The sequence below is a fragment of the Pagrus pagrus genome, assembly GCF_965226575.1.
Source record: "Pagrus pagrus genome assembly, chromosome: 17".
Taxonomy (NCBI): domain Eukaryota; kingdom Metazoa; phylum Chordata; class Actinopteri; order Spariformes; family Sparidae; genus Pagrus; species Pagrus pagrus.
Genome location: NC_140201.1, coordinates 18493231 through 18514993, shown reverse-complemented (window position 1 = coordinate 18514993; position 21763 = coordinate 18493231). Strand labels below are relative to the sequence as shown.

Genomic DNA, 21763 nt, shown 5'->3' with positions numbered 1-21763 from the left:
CACACAGGAGCGCAGGTACACATAACAACACGCTGACAAACAGACACACACACACACACACACACACACACACACACACACACACACACACACACACAGAGTAGCCTCATCACCTTACATTGATTTCCCGCTGGCCAACCAACTGCTTAGCCATCTTTGTGGTGACAGGTTGACCCATGAGGCCTGTTAGATGCCCACATACACACACACGCACACACAAACACACACATGCACAGAGGGAGCTATCCCGCAGCCTTTAGGGAACTCCCCGAAGCATTTATTGACCACAGAGAGAAAGTGGCTATTAATCTGACGAAGGCTTAAAAGCCTGTCACCTTCTGTTTGTGTGCGTATGTGTGTGTGCCGCTTGTATGACATATGAGTACATGCGTCTGCGCAAGTGTCCCTCGTCTGCGGTTCTCTGCATTCACGGATGCGATGCCTGCCTGTGCTTAAACATGCATTAATTTGTGTATTTCGGTTTATTTGCATGCATAAATGAGTGTTATATTCCCGTGCAAACATCCAATTAAGACATAAATCCAGTGAGGGAAAAAAAAAAGAAAAACCTCTCTACATGTGTTAGATAATTAATCGTGGTGTCAAAGGTCTGCAGTTTGGCCCCTCATGACACCTTTTAAAAGGCAAGGTGAGCCTGTCTAAACTTCCATTCCAGCAAATTACCATCATACTGTTACTACTGCCAGTTCGACACCCCAGAGGCAAACCTACAGGCCTGGCAGAGCAACAAGATAATGAGAGGACTGAGAGAGAAAGAGAGACGGAGAGGAAGGGAAAGAGAAAACGAAGGACGTACAATGACTTGAAACGCGGCTCTGTGTCGGCGTGCACTTTTGCCTCCATATATCAATTAAAGTCTTAGGGACCCTTCACTTTTCATCTTGGCAACAAAGAAACAACTTATTTGTTGAGCATTAAAAATCCATGCTGTGGGAACAGAGGGGTGCTGCGAGGTCAGAGATGGCGAGGGAGAGAAATGATCTGTCTTGTGTCGCTGTGTTTCTCTGCCAAGAACATCAACTTAGAGGAATGTTGTCTCCGGAGCCTTGTTATTGTCGACTCAATGTTAGAGGCCACTGTGCTCTGATGTGTCACTAACAGAGATGCACAAACACACGGACTCATGTGCATGGATTCAATCTGCTCGAATACGCATGAACTGTTTTCAGCATAAAAAAAAAGTGGTATGACATGTTGCACAAGTCCTTAAGTTGGCTCGCCATCTTTTCCTGTGTATGCGTGCGCGCTTGTTCCCGCAGTGTGCGTGCCTTTGCCGTGTCCTTTGTGAATGATGGCTTTGCTAAAGTGCTGTGAAGAGAAACATTGGTTTGCTACGCCTTTGATTCATTGCTGGTGTGAGAGAAATTTGCATAGCAGGCAGACTCAGGGCAGATCTGGGCTCTCGTTAGACGGGTGGCTAGATACTTCATCATTATCATCAGGGCCTGCGCTTCGGTTCCAGCCACTCTGCCCTTGCTCATAATCTTCAAGCAGGCTTTGCAGAGGAGACGAAAGAAAAAAGAAAAAAACGGCGAAAGTCTTGAACAAATTAGGATGCTTTGCCCTGTGGCGATGCAGCGTGGGTAAAGACACCCGCGGCTACCTCTGGATGATATTCCCCACGCGTCGATGTTTGTTGGCTGATCGCTGGTCACTCGGCTTCACCTGTCAGACTGTTTTTCTGTTTACACAGGTATAAACCACAGTTTCCCTGTCTCTCTCTCTCCTGCTATTTTCCTGCGTCTCTCTCCCCCGACAGGCTTGCTGCGGCGCTTTCGGGGACAGTGCTTGTTATAGAGGACATGCTGACGAGTGTCGATCGATACTGACTCCCAAACCGCAGCATCCGTCTGGGAGCGGTGTGTGTGTGTGTGTGTGTGTGTGTGTGTGTGCGTGTGCATGCACGTTGTGTGTATGGGCATCTGTGTGTGCATATCTGTTAGTGTATGAGCAAGATGTTTGGCACTCAGGACAGACACAAGCGGGTGCTGCTGTCATTCAATTCATTGTGCCCTTGAGGGTGTCATCTCTCATTGCACGGGTATGCGGGTGCGTTTGTGAGTGCACGTGTGTGTGTGTGCATGATGGATTTAGCTATCAGTTTATGGGGGATTATATGGACAGCTTCCGCAGCTATTTTTCTCTATGAATATTTTACCATCATATAAACAAAACGCAATTTCAAGGCAGCTGTGCGCATGGGACAGACGGAGGGGCCAGAGAGGAGCTGTGGCTCTGCGCCAACTGTGTTGCCATCAACCAAAATTATAGGTCGGGATTAGAGAGGCTGGCACAGATGTAGATGCGCCCATTGAAGAAGTTTAAGGAAATTTGCGTCGCAAAATGCCCATCCAGTTCCACTTGACCACATTTGAGTGAGCATTGGCCGCAGTGGCATGAAACTACTTGCAGCAGGGTGCAAAGAAAAGGAAAACGAGACTGAGATGGAGACTAAGAGTGTTTCTACTTCCCTGAGTCTTAAATCCGCCGTGGGTAACTGCTGTAGTGTGACAGTAGGCTTATAACAGCCAGTGTGTCGATAAATCCCGAGTGCATTTATTCCCTGCAAGACCAAGGAAGCATACCTCGCTTTATGTCCCCTGCAGAACAGAAAGGCAAGGTGATTTCTTTTCCTATCCACTTATTTGTCCCGTTATTTATATATTAATGGCTTCACATGCATCATAAACCTTTACAGTATTCATAGTCAGTGCCCGGGCAGAGCGTGTGCATTATATATGAATTGTTTGCAGCCTCTTAACTTTCAATCCTCTTTCTGAATATTTCTCTCTTTGTTGTGTATTTATGAGATGAAAGTTCTCCTCATTTGCATGATGGGATGCAGACTGGCTCACCGAAAACATTAGGTCGAATTGTTAGTGATTAAGTTCGCTCCTCCGAACATCACATTAGATATGCAGATTACTGTATTGTCCCAAAAAAAAAGAGGGAAAAAAAAAAAAGGGCAATACAACGCTAATGGTCGGCTCGTGATAATTAAAAAAAGCCTAATGGGATCGTTATTCAGCGTTGCTCCGACAATTAAGCATTACATGTTTATTTGAAGTGCAAAACGAGTCACGGAAACCTCTGAATCAACCACAACCTCTCTAATGGAAAAATCTGTAATGGGAGGCAAACGGGTGACTGTGGAGACCTTTTTCAGTTCTTGCGTTGCTTTTAGACTAAAACAATCTATGTTGAATGAATATATAAATGTAATTATACATATACATATATATATAGTGCTTTATGCAAGATTCTGATACTGTGACAAGTCACTAATCCCACTAATCCTAAAGACACACATAGACATGCATATAAAACCTTGCCACACACACACACACACACACACACACACACACACACACACACACACCGCCCAGTCAAGGACACTAGTAAAGAGAAGTATAAAAACCCAGTTGAGCTCTTCTTAAACCACCCACTTACATCCACATTTGAGCTCTGTCACACACACACCCCAAAATTATAGTTGACCATGGCGTCTCCCCACTGCTCCATTAGACTCCCATGCAGATGATATCATCTCTAGTCAGCACGCTGGGTAGGAGGCAGAGATGGAGGGAGGGAGGGGAGGATTCAAGGCACTGTTGGAGACTGTCGGAGGAGGAGAGTTATCTTGGAAGCAAGGAGCCATGGATGAGTGGAACAGAATGACGAATAGTGCAGGTAAGGAGCACAGAAAAAAGCACCTACCAACACACACACATGCACACGCCTGCACGCATGCACACACACAAAGCTTCCCATGTGTTTTTGCTAAACTCGTGGGACAAGATTTCCTTGTCTTGTAATGATTTCTAAATAGGGCCTCATTGCCCAGGGATATATTTAATTGCCACACACCGGCTGGTGATGCTAATGCGCGCTGACAAAAAGAGAGCGAGAGGCAGAGGGGGTGAGAGAGAGAGAGAGAGAGAGAGAGAGAGGCTAGTCACACTTGTTTTGAAGTAACTTTGACTTAGCAAGGGCGCGAGTGACGGTCGCTCGGTGGTCGGAGCTACACGCCTCTTTGCTTATGACGTTTTATTGTCGCTACTGGAAGCGGCCATTGTCACGTGCCCGCCTCTTCACCCACAACACCCTCTCTCTCATTCACTCTCATACACACACACACACACACACACACACACAAACACGTGTCCACCTCCATGCCAAGCTATTGTGTTCCTCCTGCACTGTGTTGCCAGATTCCCTCGCAGTAAACATTATGTCTCCCTCTCTGGTGCAAGCTCGTGTGTGTTTTTTGCCTACTTGGGGGTGTGCATTCATTCTGTGTGTGTGTGTGTGTGTGTGTGTGTATGTGTGAGTGTGTGCATGCCCATGCGTGTTTGTTTGTAAATTAATGTAGTATTTCACTGGGTGTCATCACTACCCAGTGAGACCCAGGCTCGGGAGGAGGACCACAGTGCTTTCTCTCGCTCTTACTGTCACTTCACACAATGGATGATGCATTGTTCACAAACACACACATACAGGGCACAAGGGGGCACACGGGCTGCACAAACTGGCACACACGGTCCTGGTTGTGTGTTTTTGTGTGGGAGTTTGTATTATGTACTTGCTGTTTTAGAATGAATGTGCGAGAGCTGCAGTGAACACACAGGGAGAAACAACAGGGAACAAAACATCTTCATACTTCGTGACCGGAGGTGATTTCATAATACAAGTAAAAATAGCTTAGTGTGGTGGCTTGCATGAGTGAGCAAATCTCCGAATGTGTGTGTGCGCATACGTCGAAATGTATGCTCGTGCGTGTTTGCGTTTGGGAAGCCTCCCTTCCTGTATTAGGATAAATAGCCTTGTCTATCATGTAAGGCTGCGTCTGGCAAACAGATTCCCCTCACGTCAAGCCAGATGAACACAAATGAGTTCCCCGGAGGAGACATTTCAGGGGGTAAGAGTGTCCCTGTGACACTTATCGTGAAGGACATCTTACGGCTAAAGAGGAGGTGTTGGTGACAGCCAGGAAGTAAACATGGCTGAGCCATGCATCAACCTCATATTCAAAACATGGGGACCACTCAGGATGACACAGACACACAAGCCTGTATGTTTAACTTTGACGCGCGCTGCAGCAACAGCATGGAGATGAATCTTGATAGTGTGATGTGAAAAAAAATACATTTACATAATAGCAGGCTATCTGTCATACCCCTCGCTGCGCAGTATCAGTAACCCCTGTCTGTCTCAGTATGTCTCTCCTGGTGACAATACCATCAGCTCACTCCTGGAAATGGATGGTAGCTGCACCTATAGCGCTTTCAGAATAGCATTAGATAACCACCGCTATGGCACTCTCAGTATCATTCCACCTCACAGGTGACAGGTCCCACGCACACTAAATCACTGTACTGTACCAAGAGGTAATTATACTGCTGCTGTAAATCTCCTCAATGGCGCGGCAAGTTAGATCATCTTCTCAGATGCCTGCGTGCACACATACGGTCAGGGATGCACACATGCTTTATGATGTGCATGCTCACACGGAGGCATGTGCACACGGCGCAGAAGGGCTCAGGTGGCCAGTTGTTAGCCACATGGGTCACACTGCTGCACTTTCCATGCACAATTGCACCATAAATGGAGCACATGCACTCAAAACCATCGTAGATAGCATGCTACTCGCCACGTTTACGAGTTATTTAGAACATGTGTTATATCACTGTCTTTCTATCTGAGAGGATGAGCTCGCCCACTAGTCTTTTCCACGTCATTTAGACGATCACAGTGCACCAAAGCTCTAATACCTTAAAGATTAGCAGCTCTTCAAAGGAGGCCAGAAGCCATTTACACGAGGAGCCATTTACTTCGGAGTGACTCAGTGGACGTTTGTAACAAGATGTAACAAACCGATCGATAGATATAGCGGTAAATTAAAAGCTGGGTGCATTATGGGCTCAGCTAAGTGACTTCAATGAAACGAAATGGAACCAGCATAATTAAACATTGTTTAAGCTTCTTTCCAGCTTCGGATCCCTTCCATCAGTCCACAGACAGGTTTTGGCTAGCCGCATATGATAAGGAAACCATAAGCCGGGAATAAAAATCAACTGAGATAAAACTAGAAAATCTGCCTCACCACTTTTTATTGCCCAATATCATGTTTAATATCAGGTACAATTTATTGTGAAATAAAGCCCCAGAGGATGGAGATGATGAAGGCACAGTCAGATTTTTTATAGGTATTCTTTAGACTTTACGACCACGAGTTTTGTTTGTATCTTCACAAACCTGGATAGATTTACAGATTTTTTTTTGCTGGCAACACAATCAAACTGGAGCTGGAAAACAACCAAGATGAGTTGGTCTTACAAGAGCTTTAGACCTCAAAGATGCACACTGCTCTCACTAAATGAGTGGGAACATCGCTGTGTGTTCACAAAAAAGCTTTTACAATGAGTCTGCAGAACTAGTGTGCAACATTACCACTGATTTCAAAGACCTTCAAATATGTGATGTCTCTGTAAAAGCCACATTCAGTCATTTTTGATGCCATGAATGATAATGAAGCAGAAATATCAAATAGGCACCTGTTTTGGAGAGTCCATTGTCGATGAATTTAGCCTGTTGTTGCCACCTACCTACTGTTCAGCCTCCCCAAAGCAGTGAAATGAAAAGATATTTTCATGCAGGTGAACTGTCACTCAGTTCTCACAAATAGTTAAAAATTCAAATGCTTTGCTCCAAACTGGATGTCAATGAGTTGCTCATTGTCACCAAAACAACAGCAACAACACAGAGGTTTGTGTTCAGTGTCACGCAAACATATTTTTCATAAAGTCACAATGACTGTTAGTCACACGAAACGGCTTTCACAGATTTTTCATGGTTGAAGTTGGAAATTGCAATATTTATAAATTATCATGCAACTGGAACTTTACCAAGCAGATGTATGCTCACATGCTGACACACAAACACGCACCAACACACATGAAAACGCAGGCCTGCAGGGATTCTATCACATGACCGTGGGCACAGCTGCACTATGGACGCCCGTCTATTTTCTGCAGTTAATCGATCACATTTGGCCACTGGAGCTTGACTAGAAGTCACTGGGCCAGAGAGTGATATAGACTGAATGAGTGTGTATCTGTGTGTGTGTGTGTGTGCGCGTGTGTGTGGTGCGGTAATACATCTCTGTACTCCATTATCATCGAATTGCTCTACGACCACTCTAGAGCTGCCTGAGCCTTCTGAGACAGTCTGTAGCTCTGAGGCTTTTTGTCATCCATTCATTCGCACACACACGCTCATCATACGCACTCGCACTCTCTCTGCCGCACACACAAACGCACGCCATCTCCCACAGCGGGTAGGCAACGGGGGTTCTCTAGAGGTTAGCTAATTTGGCCCACTGGTGCCTTAACCACATCTCCCTCGCTTCACTTCTTCTCATCCCGCTCACATGTCTCTCCGAACTCGCACTCCTTCTAAAATATCCTGCTCACAAATCTACTCTGCCTTCGCTGCCGCTCTCCTCTTAACATCATACAACTTTCATTAGGTGCAGACAGAGTGATGGGCCTAATTCAAAGGCAACCTTTGGCCCTCATCCTATCCCCTGTACCAGTTAAATCCCCTGGGATCTGAGGCTGGTTTAGAGCAGGGAATGGATACTACACTCCGCTCTACTACGTACAGTATATTGCAGCTTTCTCCTCAACAACTGAAGATGGGGGACTGGTTTTCAATCCTAAAAAAAAAAAAAACACATCCAAATTGATTCGAAAAGACATGTGCATGAGCCTGTGCACCAGAGTCAGGCAGGGTGCATGCTCACGCTTTTAGCTTAGTGGCTACAGTGAAGATTTTGACATTAAAAAATGGAGTGATTAAAGGTGTAATATGTAAGGATTGGCCACCTGTTGAATTCATACTTAACAGAGCAGCATGTCATCAGAGTAACCGCTAACTGCTGCCAAGTGAAGCTGCCATTAACTAGTTCGTACAGTTTGCCAAGCAGCTAGCAGTATGAGAGCCTAGCATGTTAGCATGCTAAATGTGCTTTGACAAACAATACATATGGTTAATAATGTCAAAACTGTTCCTTCACATTCACTGATGATGTTAGTTATTTTGTTTGTATATGTTCTCAACCATAACTATTACATAATGCATCTTTAACTTCTTTTAAAAATCAATTTAGGATTTCAGGGCTTCCAGAGACTTGGACTACTGTAAGCCAGATGAGCTGTATGGAGTCATTTTATGTTTTTTTTTTTGGCTGATTAAAACAAGTTGTTTACAATAATGCTGCAATGCCGTTTGGCTGTGAAGCTCCAGAAAATGTTTTGTGTACTAAAAAACTTCACCATCATTTTTGGGTGAACTTATCCTTTAAATGAATTATTATATACCGTTGACAAGTTCAATGTTGCATATTTTCTCTTATGAAGTCGCACGACAGATCAGCAAGACGCCACACCACATTTAGTATAGTTGTGGATACTTCATTCACGAACATGTCTTCCCATATAATAGACAGTCCAAGACTTATATAATAATAAAATAAAAAAATAAAACTTGAATTTAAGCAAATGCCATACATGTCTTAAGGTATTGTGTTTAATCTAAAATATCACAGTTTTAATTGAAACACACTCAGACTGAATCTCTTTGTATTTGTTTGCAGTTTCGTCCTAAAAACTGAAGGTATGCAGTATATACTCCACTGCTTGTGCAGATGGTTGCTGTGGGAGGAAGTAGGGACACAGTAGTACTAATACATGTGGTGCAGTAGAACGTTTAAGCGTAAGCTGCAAATGTAACATCAATTTCCTTGTGAGGTGTTGCCAGTGCACCATGCAACGGGACAAAGAGGTCTGTTAACTGGAAAGTACACACTATCATTTCTCCTATAGATTTGATTTATGACATTTTTAATAGCACTAACAGGAAGTTGGCCCGTGTTGTGTTGCTCCTGAAATACGGCCAAGGCCAGACAGCGTACTGTGTCCATACTGATCCTGCAGAGATCTGTAGAGAAAATGGGAACGGATATAAATGACAAGGTGTGTATGTCTGTGAATGTGTGTGTGTGTAGGGGCCTTTGCCGGAGCATAAAGGGGCTCAGTGCTCTGAGAGAGAGAGAGCCATGGCTCACAAGCACAGAATACTAATCCCGTTGCCACAGTCACCCCGAGCAGACAGTCCTTCACACACATGCAGTTTTGCTTCATTCATTTTAGGGAAAGATCGCGCAATTATTCTTTGTCGTCTACAGTGGCGTGCGTGCCTTTTTCACTGTGTGTGCATGTGTCGGTGGAGCTGAGGGTTATTAAAACACCTGTATGTACTATAAACCAGCCCAGTGTGAAAATAAACACCTCCTTCACCCATGCTGCTAGAGACACACACAAGAAAACACACACATTTCTCTCTGCTCTAATTACCAGGAAGCAGATAGTATTCCATGAGGAAGGGATGAGCTGTCTCTGCGTGTGTGTGTGTGTGTGTGTGCGAGTGATGGACCACTGGCTCTTGCTCAATGCAAGGGTGATCTGGTCCCAAGAGTCGAAGCCAAATCCCAGTCCTCTCCCCGGGTTCCTCTATCCCTCCTCTCTATCTTTGTCACACTCTATGCCTCCCTCCTTTCACACATAAAATACAATCTTCATCTGTGCTCAGGAGAATTCCCAATGCCTGCTGTGTGTGTATGTGTGTGTGTGTGTGTGTGTGTGTGCGCGGGGAGCATGCCACAGGGAGGTGTGAGTGTCTAGAGACTGGGCAGGTGTCCGGCGACAAGACCCACTTGTGGGGTGATTTGATAATGGACCATATACCTAAATCAAGACAAGGCCAGGAACAGAAAATCACATTCATAGTGATTTAGATGGCAATATATTACTCAAGCAGACTTGCTCTGAAGAGTTATTTGTAGCTGTAATATGACATATAGGCAGGGATGTAATCAAGCGCAGACTGAGTTTAAACGTAATTCAATAGAAAGGGTTTTCTTGTTCCTGCATTTTATAGAAGTAAATTGTTTTATTATGTTTTTTTTTTTGGAGTTAAGATTTATTCACAAAACCTGGGATTGGGCTATTATAAAAATTAAAACAATTCAAGTCCTTCTAGGTGATGAATGGCCTCCTGTCACTTACTGTAAGCCGGTAAACAAAATTTAAAGAAAGAGAAAGAAAAACACTGCAGTAACAAGTCTGGCGGCCCTTGCACTGCTGCATCTCAAACACTGCTGGTGGACATTACAACCGTGACCTGAATGAGTCGTGACAGCGCAGAGCCAGACTGCAAATGTGTTGGAGGCGGTGGACATGGCTTTCAGCCGCTCGGCTACAAACTCTTTAGGATGCTACCTTGCACGACTGGTTCATTGTTTTTCTAAACCAGGTCACCTCACAGTATTAGCTGATTATAACTCTGCCATTACTTCAGCTAATATTTTGACAAGATGGTTGCATTTTGGTCATTTTGTTGACAAGAGGGATGGCATCCCTTCCCAATATGACCTATGTTTTTTGTTGGTGTATCATCCTTAAAATAAGAATTGCTCTGATTTTACTCTTTTCTTTACTTTAGAGAGCCTTTAAGATCTACAGAGGGAGCGCGTTCTCTTCCACAGAGTCCGCCATGTTGTACTGCCATGTTCTATCATAATTTGAGACATTTGGGCCAAAAGAAATTGGAGAGTCTTGAGGAACCACAAGATGAAATAATTTCATCTTTATTCAAGTAAGCCAGGCGCTTAGGAATGATCGGGCCGCCATCTCCACCGCTCCAACCATGGTTTCGACAGTAGCCCAGAACAGACAAACCAAACACGTTTGCATTTTCCATGTTTTTAGTGGCCATCATATGGCACAGTGAGATGAGATGTATTTGATTGTCTCTGATATGCAACCTTACCAATATGCTACTAAATCCTATATTGGTCGAATTTCACTTTTTATTAAACACTACAAATGATATTATTATGGGCAAAAGCTGTGAATGTGAAAATAGTACAGACCCTCTGACAGCTGAAAAAGAAGCTTCCACTCTCCGCCACAAGTTAATGTGTGCAAGCCAACTAATTAAAGTAAAGGACAGCAATGGTGGCTACTGCGGCATGATGGATGAGCCAACACACAGAGGATGGTGTAATTTCCCCATGAATGATTGAGAACAATGGTGTTACCTCCACGCTCTATGTAAAGATATTCCTTGCACAAATGAGACGTCTACATGTCTTCATAACCCATAAAAGCTGGTAGCGTTAAGAGGCCTATATTAGTACAATAAGAAAAAAACGTGATCTGAGTGGAATTCTCAGATTAGTGAAGGAGCTGTTGGTGAACAGGCTCAGGTGGCATAACAAGGAGCTCCACACATTGCTCCAGATCACAGATATAATCCCTTATGCCCTGTAGTTCTAATCATCAGGAGAAAGAAGGCTGGGAGACATCCATCATCCATCATGGTGACGTATTCACTCTGATGCTACAGTAGTAGGGCAGTGGATGGCACACATGCTGCCTGCATCCACGTGAGCACATATATGTCAGCACATGAGCACGAATGCTTGTACCTTCTTTCAACAATCATGATGTAAAACTGCATCCCAGTATATGAATAACTTATATTACAAAGATCAAACTAAGTCAAAATAAAGAAAAAATAGCTGATGACATATTGGATACATATTTGATAAAAGAGCAAACTTGCTTTCTTCAGCATCACAATGCACTCCTTCTGATGTTTTAATGTATGTAAATATAAAGAGCAGTCTTTGACAGCACTGATAACACTGTCATGATTGACACACATACTTACTTCTTGTTGGAAATCGTCCAATTAAAAGTATTAATATTTCTCTCTGATCTGCTCATATCCTTCACTCAGCAAGCATTTGTCATTCAGTACCTGTAGTCCTACTAATATATATAGGATGCCCAAGGGACTGACATTGGTTCCAGTTGAATCAACCATGAACAGTGTTGCTTTGGTGAGATACTGTATTCATATTACTATGTCACTGCTCCAGTATGTAGTGATCAGATGACTCATAATTCAGAATTGGCTCAGATCACATAGCCAGCTCTGCTTTGATCCTCGACGTCTTAACATAACAACACACCACTCAAAGCCACGCTTGACAGCATCATTATCTCATGTTTTTAATGACATAAATGGAAGACTCTACAGTCGTGCTAGCGACTCTGTGAGGCTGTGTGTAGAGTAGCAGTGCGCTGACTTAAATGCTAACACATTTGAATGTGTTAGCATGCTTAAATCTGCTAATCAGCCCCAAACATTTACAGATGATGATGATGATGGGAAAGACATTAGTTAAGCAGTGTCGTGGTTTTGGTATTTGGTCAGTCGTTTCCTGTTTTATTTTGTAGTTATATCCTCTTGAGTTTTGTTGTCACTCTCTACTTCCTGTTCACTTGTATCCCCCCTTGTGCCACTTGTGTCAATGCATTTCAAAGATGACAAGATCTGTCACAGACCTACACTGAAATCCTAATTGCAGCAAGGATACTTTCCACCTTACCGTCACATTAGTTGAACCTTTAAAACAGCATCTTAAAACCCTTTTTAATCTTGTTCTATTGTGACATTGTACCTTTTGGGTGTTTATGGGGGTTGTCTGTGTTCTTTTATAGCATGACCTTCACAACTACTTACTTTACCCATATGCAGCACCCTGGTTTTTCTGTATTCACAAATAGAGAGACGCTTTTAGACATAAAAACATAACAAATGTGCCTCTGATGCGTCTTTTCACAGACGGAAGGTATTCACCGCTATGCATCTTAACTGATACCGTACACTGTTTAGCTGTGCATATCTGTCCTGACAACTCGAATAACGTTTTGTTCCTATACCTTCCATGTTGTTTCTGAAACTGGCAACACAGAGCTGATCAGCACGGATAAGTAGTGAGCACCGACAGTAACAGAAGTACGATTGTGAGCAATGTGGATTAAATAATTTGCGTAGTGCTTGGAGCTCAGCCCAAACTTTGATGTCCATCTGCCAATGTGCAAAGCAGACTTGACTGCCAGAATTTCAGGAAAGTTATAGAATTTGGGAAGAAGCTGCTGATCCAGCTGTCTAAAAGGGGTCCATGATAGCTTTAAGACCTGCTATCATGTCTGGAGGAACATGTTGAGGCACTTATTTTCAATTCTAAATCCCAGCTGCATGTGTTAAAACAGTGTGGCAGAAGAAAGAGTTGGTGGAAAATCTACAACCAGCTGAATCTCTCGTTATTGGATTCTTTGGGCTGAAAGAAAAGCAGGTTTTTGGGTTTTTTTGAAGCGGTCGTGAGGGAAAGGTAGCGCAGAGATCAATACAATGAAAATGTTACCACGATGAGGGGAAGAAAATTAGAGAAAATGAAAAGGTGATACACAGGTGTCTGTTCCATTCAATGCTGGTTATGATGTGCTTCTGTTTTTTGGGCTGTTAGCATGGGAGTGTTTGATTGACAGGATAGCCAGGGGATCAGAGTTTTTTCCTTCTTCTCTTTCTTTAAGCAGACCTGACATTCAATCCTACAGCACACAACAGGAGCTCAAAGACTGTGTATGTGAGAGTGTGTGATTATATTTGGTTTCTAAGACTTGCATCATGAGCAGGGAAGCTACAAAAATGTGAAGAATTTGGCCTCAGTGATCCCGTGCAGGAATGTGCTGCATGTTGTTGATCAATATATTTATGCCTAACGGTCCATGTGAAAGTGTGATGCTTTCAAATTAACGAGACTCTGCTTGTACACAGTTGCAGCTGAGTTAAAGCCTAAAATTAAATGTGGAATAAAAGTGCACTGAGGCATCATTTCTTGGTTCCTCTGAATGTTATTTAGAGTCTTGGATAAGCAGCTTCTTCTCAATTTTTGTAACTTTTCCTGAACTGAAAATCTGGCAGTCAAGACTGCTTTTGCAAATTGGCCAGATGCTCAACATAACAAACTTACAGTGAGATTAGCAGCTTGTCCGATACAAAAGAGTTAGAACTTCTTTAGTGCTTTTAAGTGATGTCGTAAAGATAGATTCATGTGTACAAACATGAGGATGCGATGCCTTACCATGCTAAAGGAAAGCAGGGATGGATCCTGCACTAAGTGAAAAAGTAGGAAAGCTTCAACAAACTTGTTTTATATAGCATAATTCAGCTTGTACTGCCCCATAATACCCAATTTATATGGAAATGAGATAATATTTAACTGTTTTACATAGATATGTGTCCTGAAGTTATACATTCAGCGTTTTTATGGAATCCCCAGACCTCTCTTGCTAACATTAAAAAAATACATATTGATTGAAACCATAATGTCACACTACCTACTCTAGAGAGTAAATCTTCATTACGATATGTACTTTTTAAAAAACATCTCTTCCTCCTATTAGATGAAGGACAAACAGGCTTCTGCATTAAATAACCTTAATTATTGACGGAGAAATAAAGTCCTTTCAGGTCACCTAATGCCATGTAAAGTATAATTTGGTCACTGTACCTGTCAAATCCATAATAAAGATACAGTATCCGCTGAAAAACCCGTCCTCAGCTTCAGGCAGGGAGACCTGCTGAGGGTTTTGCAGATACAGAAGTAATAAAATCAGCTTAGTGAAGGTCAGCTGGTATAAAAGACCATCAGAGGCACAATCACAAATGGAGGATAAAAACTGTGAGCGAGATATCTGATTTTTACATTTCATCCAGTTTTCAGGCAAAACACGTTCCAGATCAAATCAAAGTTAATTATTTGCTAATCGCTATTTGAACAAATTAATTATGAATAACTAAAGTCTTCAGAAAACAAAAGACTACCTTGGTGCCATGAGGGTTATTGACATTTCAGAGAAAGAAAGAATAGGATGGTGGACACCCATGATGCTCAAGCTATTAGTGTTTACTGTTGAATCAGCCTAACAATAATCCTCTCTATACAGTACATGCACTGGAATGAAACTAATTATTTTGATTAACCCCCTTTGGTATATTTCCAACTTATTTGCAAGTTCAAATGTAAAAGTAGTTTTACATTTGTATTGAGCAAAATGTTGTGTTTCCACTCAAGGAAAAAGAGTGAAGTGCCATCTGTGATTCACTGAATGAAAATGCTTGGCCCTGGAAAAGTGAATGTACTGTCTGAATATACTCTGGTAAAGGACTTCCACAGACATTATATATATGTATGCTTTTATTCCCTTGCTGTGGAGGCATCCTTTGGTTTTCTGTTATTTTATTGGCTACATCTTTTTTAATTTAAAAATTCAATAACTACATTCATCTCTAAGTGTGAAAAAACTGCATGGATGATGAAGCAGGAGCTGGGGATTGACTGACAAATCTGTGATTGGTGGACAATTTGGTCTAACCTCTGACCTACAGCTGTTCAGACAAATTCAAAAGTGTTTTGTGGGTGGTTTTGAAGTTTTTTTGGTGGTGTACTTTGCCTTATTAACAAAAGTCCATAGTAGAAAATAGTCCCTGATCAGAATCAATCAGATAGGGTCTTTAAGTCGAGTCCTTTGCGTAATTAAGTGTGAGGAACGGAAAGTAAACTGTTCTCTAATAAATGAAGAGCTGCAGGAAAGGGTTGCAGAGGAAAATCATGAGAGAAGATTTAGAGTGGGAGATGGGGGGGGGGACAGAAAGATGAGGGAGGAGAAAGCAAGCATATCAGCTTTGTTTTCACGATTCTCTGACTCAGCGAAGGCGTTGGTGTTTTTCTTCCATGAGATAGAGAAAGGGGACAGGAGAGAAACAGGGTGGAGGCAAGATTCTGGCTCTCGCTCTGACAGAGCGTTGTTGGGTTTACAGTAATTCTGATATTTTAGGGTAATTAGGACATAGGGGAATTGTTTGGACGAAAACAGTCTTCCACACACAAAGGCTTGCTTACACTTCTTCGGGCCATCTTCTCTTCAAGGGCTCTACGCAGTTCACAGTAGTCTTTATGAGTGGTGTGAGATCCCCCATACAGCGGCGAGCCACTAACCAATAAGTATGCAACAGCAGTGTCTTTGAGGCTCGATGCAGAAAAGCTAACAGAGCTTCCAGGCAACTGGCATAAGTTTAGTATCACCCTGACACTTGGCATCAATTTACAGAGCATTTTGGCTTATGTCTAAATGAAACAGAGCATCAGTCTAAGTCAAACTGGTAACTCTCTCACCGTTCCTCCTACGCCATGTTTCTTCCTCTGTCACTCCCTTTTCCCTCTCTGACTATATTAGATGATAAAATCCCCCCATGCTGATTGAATCCAGAGAACGATAACCTTCCCGTCAGCAAGGTAAGGCTCTCCCTAGAGCTCTCAGTATGTGTGTTAGTGTGTTGTTGAAGGCAGGCCAAGTCTTGCAGTATGAATAACTGTGTTCTAATTAGTGTTGCGCACTCTGCAAACATGTCTATAATCCACCCAAAGGAAAATGATTATGTAATTTCCCCCCCTGTATATCTACTTCATATATTATATTCAAGGCAAACTCTGGTGGCAGTGATGAACTGGAATGGTTAGAAAGCCTGAGCACAAGCACGTGTCCATCTCTGTTTGCATAAAACACGTATTTATGTCATACACACACACACACACACACACACACACAGATTTATGCAGATGCACACATGCCTACACATTCCCATGTGTTACTGTGCAAAGGGATTTCTGCTTCATGCTAAATTCATCGGTGTATGAATGACCATATGCACATACGAGTGCATCGGTGTCAAATCCGATCTTGTCCTGACATCGTCAACAGATGGTTTTGCGCACACACACACACACACACACACACACACACACACACACACACACACACACACACACAATAATGTGCAGCATGCAAACTGAAGTCCTAGGAGCCACACCTCGTGGCCACATGGGGGAATCTCTAAAATATAGATCAGAGGGCTGAATTTCTGACAGCCATTTACAAATCTTTTGATGGAAGGTTTAAAGGGCCCCCTTTGAACTGCTTCGTTTTTTAATTAAAGGCCAACAAACAAAATTCAAATAATAAATTCTCTGTCAAGCAGAGGCATGCGACCTCCCTGAGGTGGTATCAAAAGCCAGGATAACAAGGCAAACTTGTTGTTTTCTTGTCTTCTTGTTATTGCAAGCTTGGTACACCAGTAAACAATGGTTTGAATGTGCTTGGATTTCTAGAGTGGTTTACCACCAAAACATATGGCCTGCTGTGTTACAGGGAATTAATAATTAACTCGATGCGGAGAAATGTGTAACATAGTCCTACCTTGTCGGACATCTCTGGGTGCTATGGCGATTGCGTCATTGGAATGCAGCTCGGTGACGCAGCAGTCGTCAGGAACCTGCGAACCGTTGCTGAAACTGTGGGGTGTCTCCGGGAGCAGCGGAATAGGTGGTGCCATGATGTTGTGGTTCGGACAGATACATCCTGTCTGAGTCATCCCACAACCGTCTCCGTCGGAAACCTCCTGGCCTCCATTGTGACCTGTGCGTAAACACTCCTCGAACCATCTGCAGAGCACGCCGCAGGTAAACTGACTGGAGTTCTCGTTGTTAATGAGCAACACCTCTACCAGTCTCAGCTCCAGCAATTCCTTAGTTACCTGAGGCTCGTCTGCAGGTGGGTGTCTCGTGAGACATAGTTGGACAAAGTTCTTATCAAACTGTAGGAAGGAGTATGGGCCATCTGAGTTGGATTGGCTGCCACAAAGATCGATGACTTCCTGATCCCTGGCAGCGACTGTCTGTAACTGAACGGGACAGCTTTGATTGGCCAGGTGGTGGTCAAGGGAGAGGAGCATGGGGGAGTGTGTCCGGCAGATGATAGGATGGCGGGTGAAGCGGAGGTAGAGGGAGTATTTGGTGGGGTCGGGGTTTTCCAGGGACCAGGAACAGCCCGGCGCCCTGGAGGGAAACAGCTCCCTTAGGGAGAAAGAGCCATAGAGCACCCCAGCTACAAGGCTGGAGCATGATGAGGAGACGGGCGAGGGGGCCCCTTCTGCCCCGGTGCTGGGGACGCCATCGGCAGCCCCATAGGCAGCCTCAGCCAGGGCAGAGAGAGGAGCTAGAGCGAGGGCAGACACGGCAGCCAGGGCCCCAGCCACAGCCAGGAGAGAGGACAGCACAGACAGACACACCCCACCAGCAGTGTTCATCCTATGACATTCGTCCTGCAGGGGAAGACAGAAGAGAGGAGGGTGGGGGGAAGAGAAGAGGATGTACATTAGAGTCATGAGGAGATATCTTCAGAGACAACCTGACAAAACCAACATGACATGGACGAAAAAAGAACTCATTAAGATTCCTGTCAAGACCGACGAATCGTGTCTAGTTGGACAGATTTCTGGACCGATTTCTGCCGTGCCTATAACAAAACATGATCGAGTTTGTGGCAGCAGCACTCATAAAGTTCTTCTTCAAACATGCAAAGGCACACTTCGCACTGTCAAAAACACAAACACATCCCTGCTGGGCTGGATTAAAAGGGTTGATGACTTGGCTGTTGAGACATACACTGTGGGGTCTGCTCTACCCTTTCCTGCTGATATATGCATACAAACACACAGGCGCACACACACCATCGCCTGCTGAGCAGCTCCCCCAAGGCTCTGGCAAACTATTACCATCACCGACACAGTGAGGGTCCGCCAACAGCTTGATTTTGAGTCACACAACACACACACACTGCTGACAAAAAGAAAAAAAAACCCACGTACAGCATATAGTGTTTTAGAAACTACTTCAATACCCACTGTATTTCAGTACGTGTGTCTGCTCCATCACCTGAGATTTTCAAGTGGTTCTGCATAAATGCAGTTTGAGGAGGATGAGTGGGAGACGGGAAATGTTCAGAGCACTCTACCAGTAGCCTTGCAGCATGATACCCAGACAGTTACCACTAAAATATCCATATGCCGTGATTATTCAAGCCTCCCTGCAGTACATCATTTCAACAGGGGGATAAAACTTTATACTGTAATATACTGTAAGAGTTGGAACTTCACAAAACTATTGTATGCTACCACAGAACGAGAAGTCGGTGGAACAGCAAATGAAAAAAGACCGAAACATCTAAACAGTTATAGGCATCACAAACACTATTCACACTTTTTTTATTTATTTTTTTGCACTTCTTTTTTGAATAAGCTGACTAAAGTGGATATTTTGCTATGATTGAGTATTCACGGCAATCTTAAATATAGCCTATGTATTAAGTCAAATTATTGCAACTATCAATGTAATGCTAACTAGTAGGACCTGATTAATATCATACAGATAGAATTGCATGAAGGTGTTTTCGACATGCTGTGCATCAAGTATTTCATTTATTTCATCCAATATGCGCCACATGTTAAAACAAGACTGCAAAGCGACTGTATGCAGGTAAAATACAACAGTGCCACTAATATAGTTGTTTTTGCTAATTATGCCTGAGCTAACTGGCTTCCACGGTTTATTTTTTTTAATATGTGGTTTAACTTTTTTGTGAAAAGGCTAGAAATAGGTTACACAGAAAAAAAACATTTAGTTTTTTGGGCTAGTTTATCATTAACATTGTGCGCATACCAGGCTAATGATGCAGGTAGCCTAACCATTGTAGAATAATGTGTGACTGCTCAGTTAGCGCTTTCATATTCTTCCCATTGTACTGGCACTGGATGAATGCAAATGTGGGATAAAATACACGTTGTTGTGTAACTAACTAAGTGCAGAGAAACAAACATTAGAAGTGACCGGTATTTTATAATTGCTTACCTCGCTATATTAGCTTGTCAGCGTGTTAGCTAAAAATGCTTCTAAAGTTGACTACTCTTCTCACACCAGCATGCTGCTTTGGAGTACTACGAGACTCAGGTTTAAAACATTTGGCTTCCATCATTTCTCTTTTTAATATCTGGCTCAACTTTTGTATAAGAAAGCTAGAAATAGGTTGCATAGTAAAACGTTTAGCTGTTTAGGCTAGTTTTTCATGAGCACTGTGCGACCAACGGGCTAGCGATGTTGGTAACCACTGTTGACTGCTCAGTTAGTGCTTGTGATTCTTCCTGCTTCCTCTGCTGGCCTTGGATGAATGTGAATGTGGCAAACATATCATTTGTAATGAAACTAACAACAGAGCTGACTGTTTTGTTTGTTTTTTTTGTTAGTTTTTTACAATTACCCAGCTAAATTAGCATGCCAGCTAATTAGCTAAAATGTTACAAAAACATCAGCTAGCTACTCTTCTAACACTAATGCTTTCGGTAGACTAAAAGGCTCAGGTTTTTAAACAAGACACGCGGTTATTTAATCCATTAACCACGACCTGGCAGCAAAAGTAACAAGCAGTCCATTTTTCCTCATAATAATTACCTGCACTTCACCAGACCACACCATGTTTTCCTTTTCTTGCCTGCCTGTCTGTATCAAATTGGTATACCTCGTAGCAACAACCAAGGTTATTAAACGAATAATGCAACTGAAAAAAAGCCTCTGTGTGAAACACGTGTGTGTGAGGAAGTGCTCCACTCTCCTAAGACCCAGGTTAATAAAACACAGCAGAAGCCAGCAATTCACAGGATTTATGTAAGTCTGTCAGGGCTCTTCAACGTTGGCCACATAGTCCGCAGGGCTTGGCTAAGAGGCTAGAAACTGTGCTTACCTCGCCATGTCAAGAGGTGACCCACACAGTGGTGGGACAGTAAGAGCCACTTGGGCTTACAGGAGGCAGCTGTTAATGAGAGCCTGACACATGTTAGGGCAGACTGGTGATGATGTAGGGGTACAAGGAGAGATGGAGGAGGGGGCATGGCTTTAGAATGACTGTAATTAATGGCAAAGAGAAAATATGTTGAGAATTTTCATCGGTCTCAATTTTACGGAAGCCCGGAGGACCAAGTGAGGATTTGTTTTTAATGACTTTATGTCTGCAAATATCAATTTGTGCCCATCCAAAAAAAAAAAAAAGTCTGATCTAAATTATTTTCTGGTGGGGAAAAACAAACTTTTGCAAGGATTATCTTTCTAAGTTCCTTCATTTGTTATTTTTCCATCTGTGAAATCACTGATTTTATTTTTTTCACTCGGTTTCACACATTATTGTTTTTTTCCTCATGGATAAGAAAGAAAGAGAAGTTCCCACACGGATGGAAAAAGATATATAATAATCAAGCAACTCAGAAAGATTATCTTGGCAAAACATTTTTCCCCACCAGTTCTCAGGTCATAAAGACAGGAGAGAAAACACTGCATCAGACTTAGAAAATGGATCACCAGGATGGGATGGGCATGAGTGATTTTTGCAGACATAAGGTCACAGAAAGGTCTCTGTTACTACTCGATCACCCTGCTGTGCAGAGTAAATACTAGAGTAGATTTCAAAGGAGTGGAATATTTTACAGAAGCATCGTGCGGCTAATTTGGTTGGAAAACTAAGCAAAAAGTTGCTCAAAGCGGGATGTGTTTCACAAGTTAGATCTTGAAACATTCCTTGTTTCTTTGCAGTGACATGTTTGTGAAGAAAAAAAAACTCGTTAAAAAAAAAAATACATTAGCTGTATGCGTCTCATGCACACAGAAAATACTCAATACTACTGTACATCATCCCCCGGCAGAACACACAATATATTGGCATTGAGTTACTTTGAGACTGGCAGTAGTGTAAGACAAGTAACCATAGCAACATCCTATGTCCTGACCTGAAATGTGTTTTTTTCTTTTCTTCCTCTTGTTACTGATGTTTTCACCTACTTTCCGTTATCTCCCTTCTCTGTCAACGTTCGGATGGGGGTTTTC

General features: G+C 42.9%; 1 protein-coding gene across 16 annotated transcripts in view; it reads right to left on the bottom strand.

Annotated features, from left to right (window-relative positions):
* Positions 1-21763, bottom strand: part of adgrb2 (adhesion G protein-coupled receptor B2) — a 222335-nt gene that overhangs the window by 129052 nt on the left and 71520 nt on the right. For all 16 annotated transcript variants that reach the window (XM_084379370.1, XM_084379369.1, XM_084379373.1 and 13 more), the window contains exon 2: positions 17256-18159. In XM_084379370.1, coding sequence (XP_084235496.1) covers positions 17256-18144 — 889 coding nt within the window. In that variant the 5' untranslated portion in view covers positions 18145-18159. The remainder of the gene's footprint in view (positions 1-17255; positions 18160-21763) is intronic.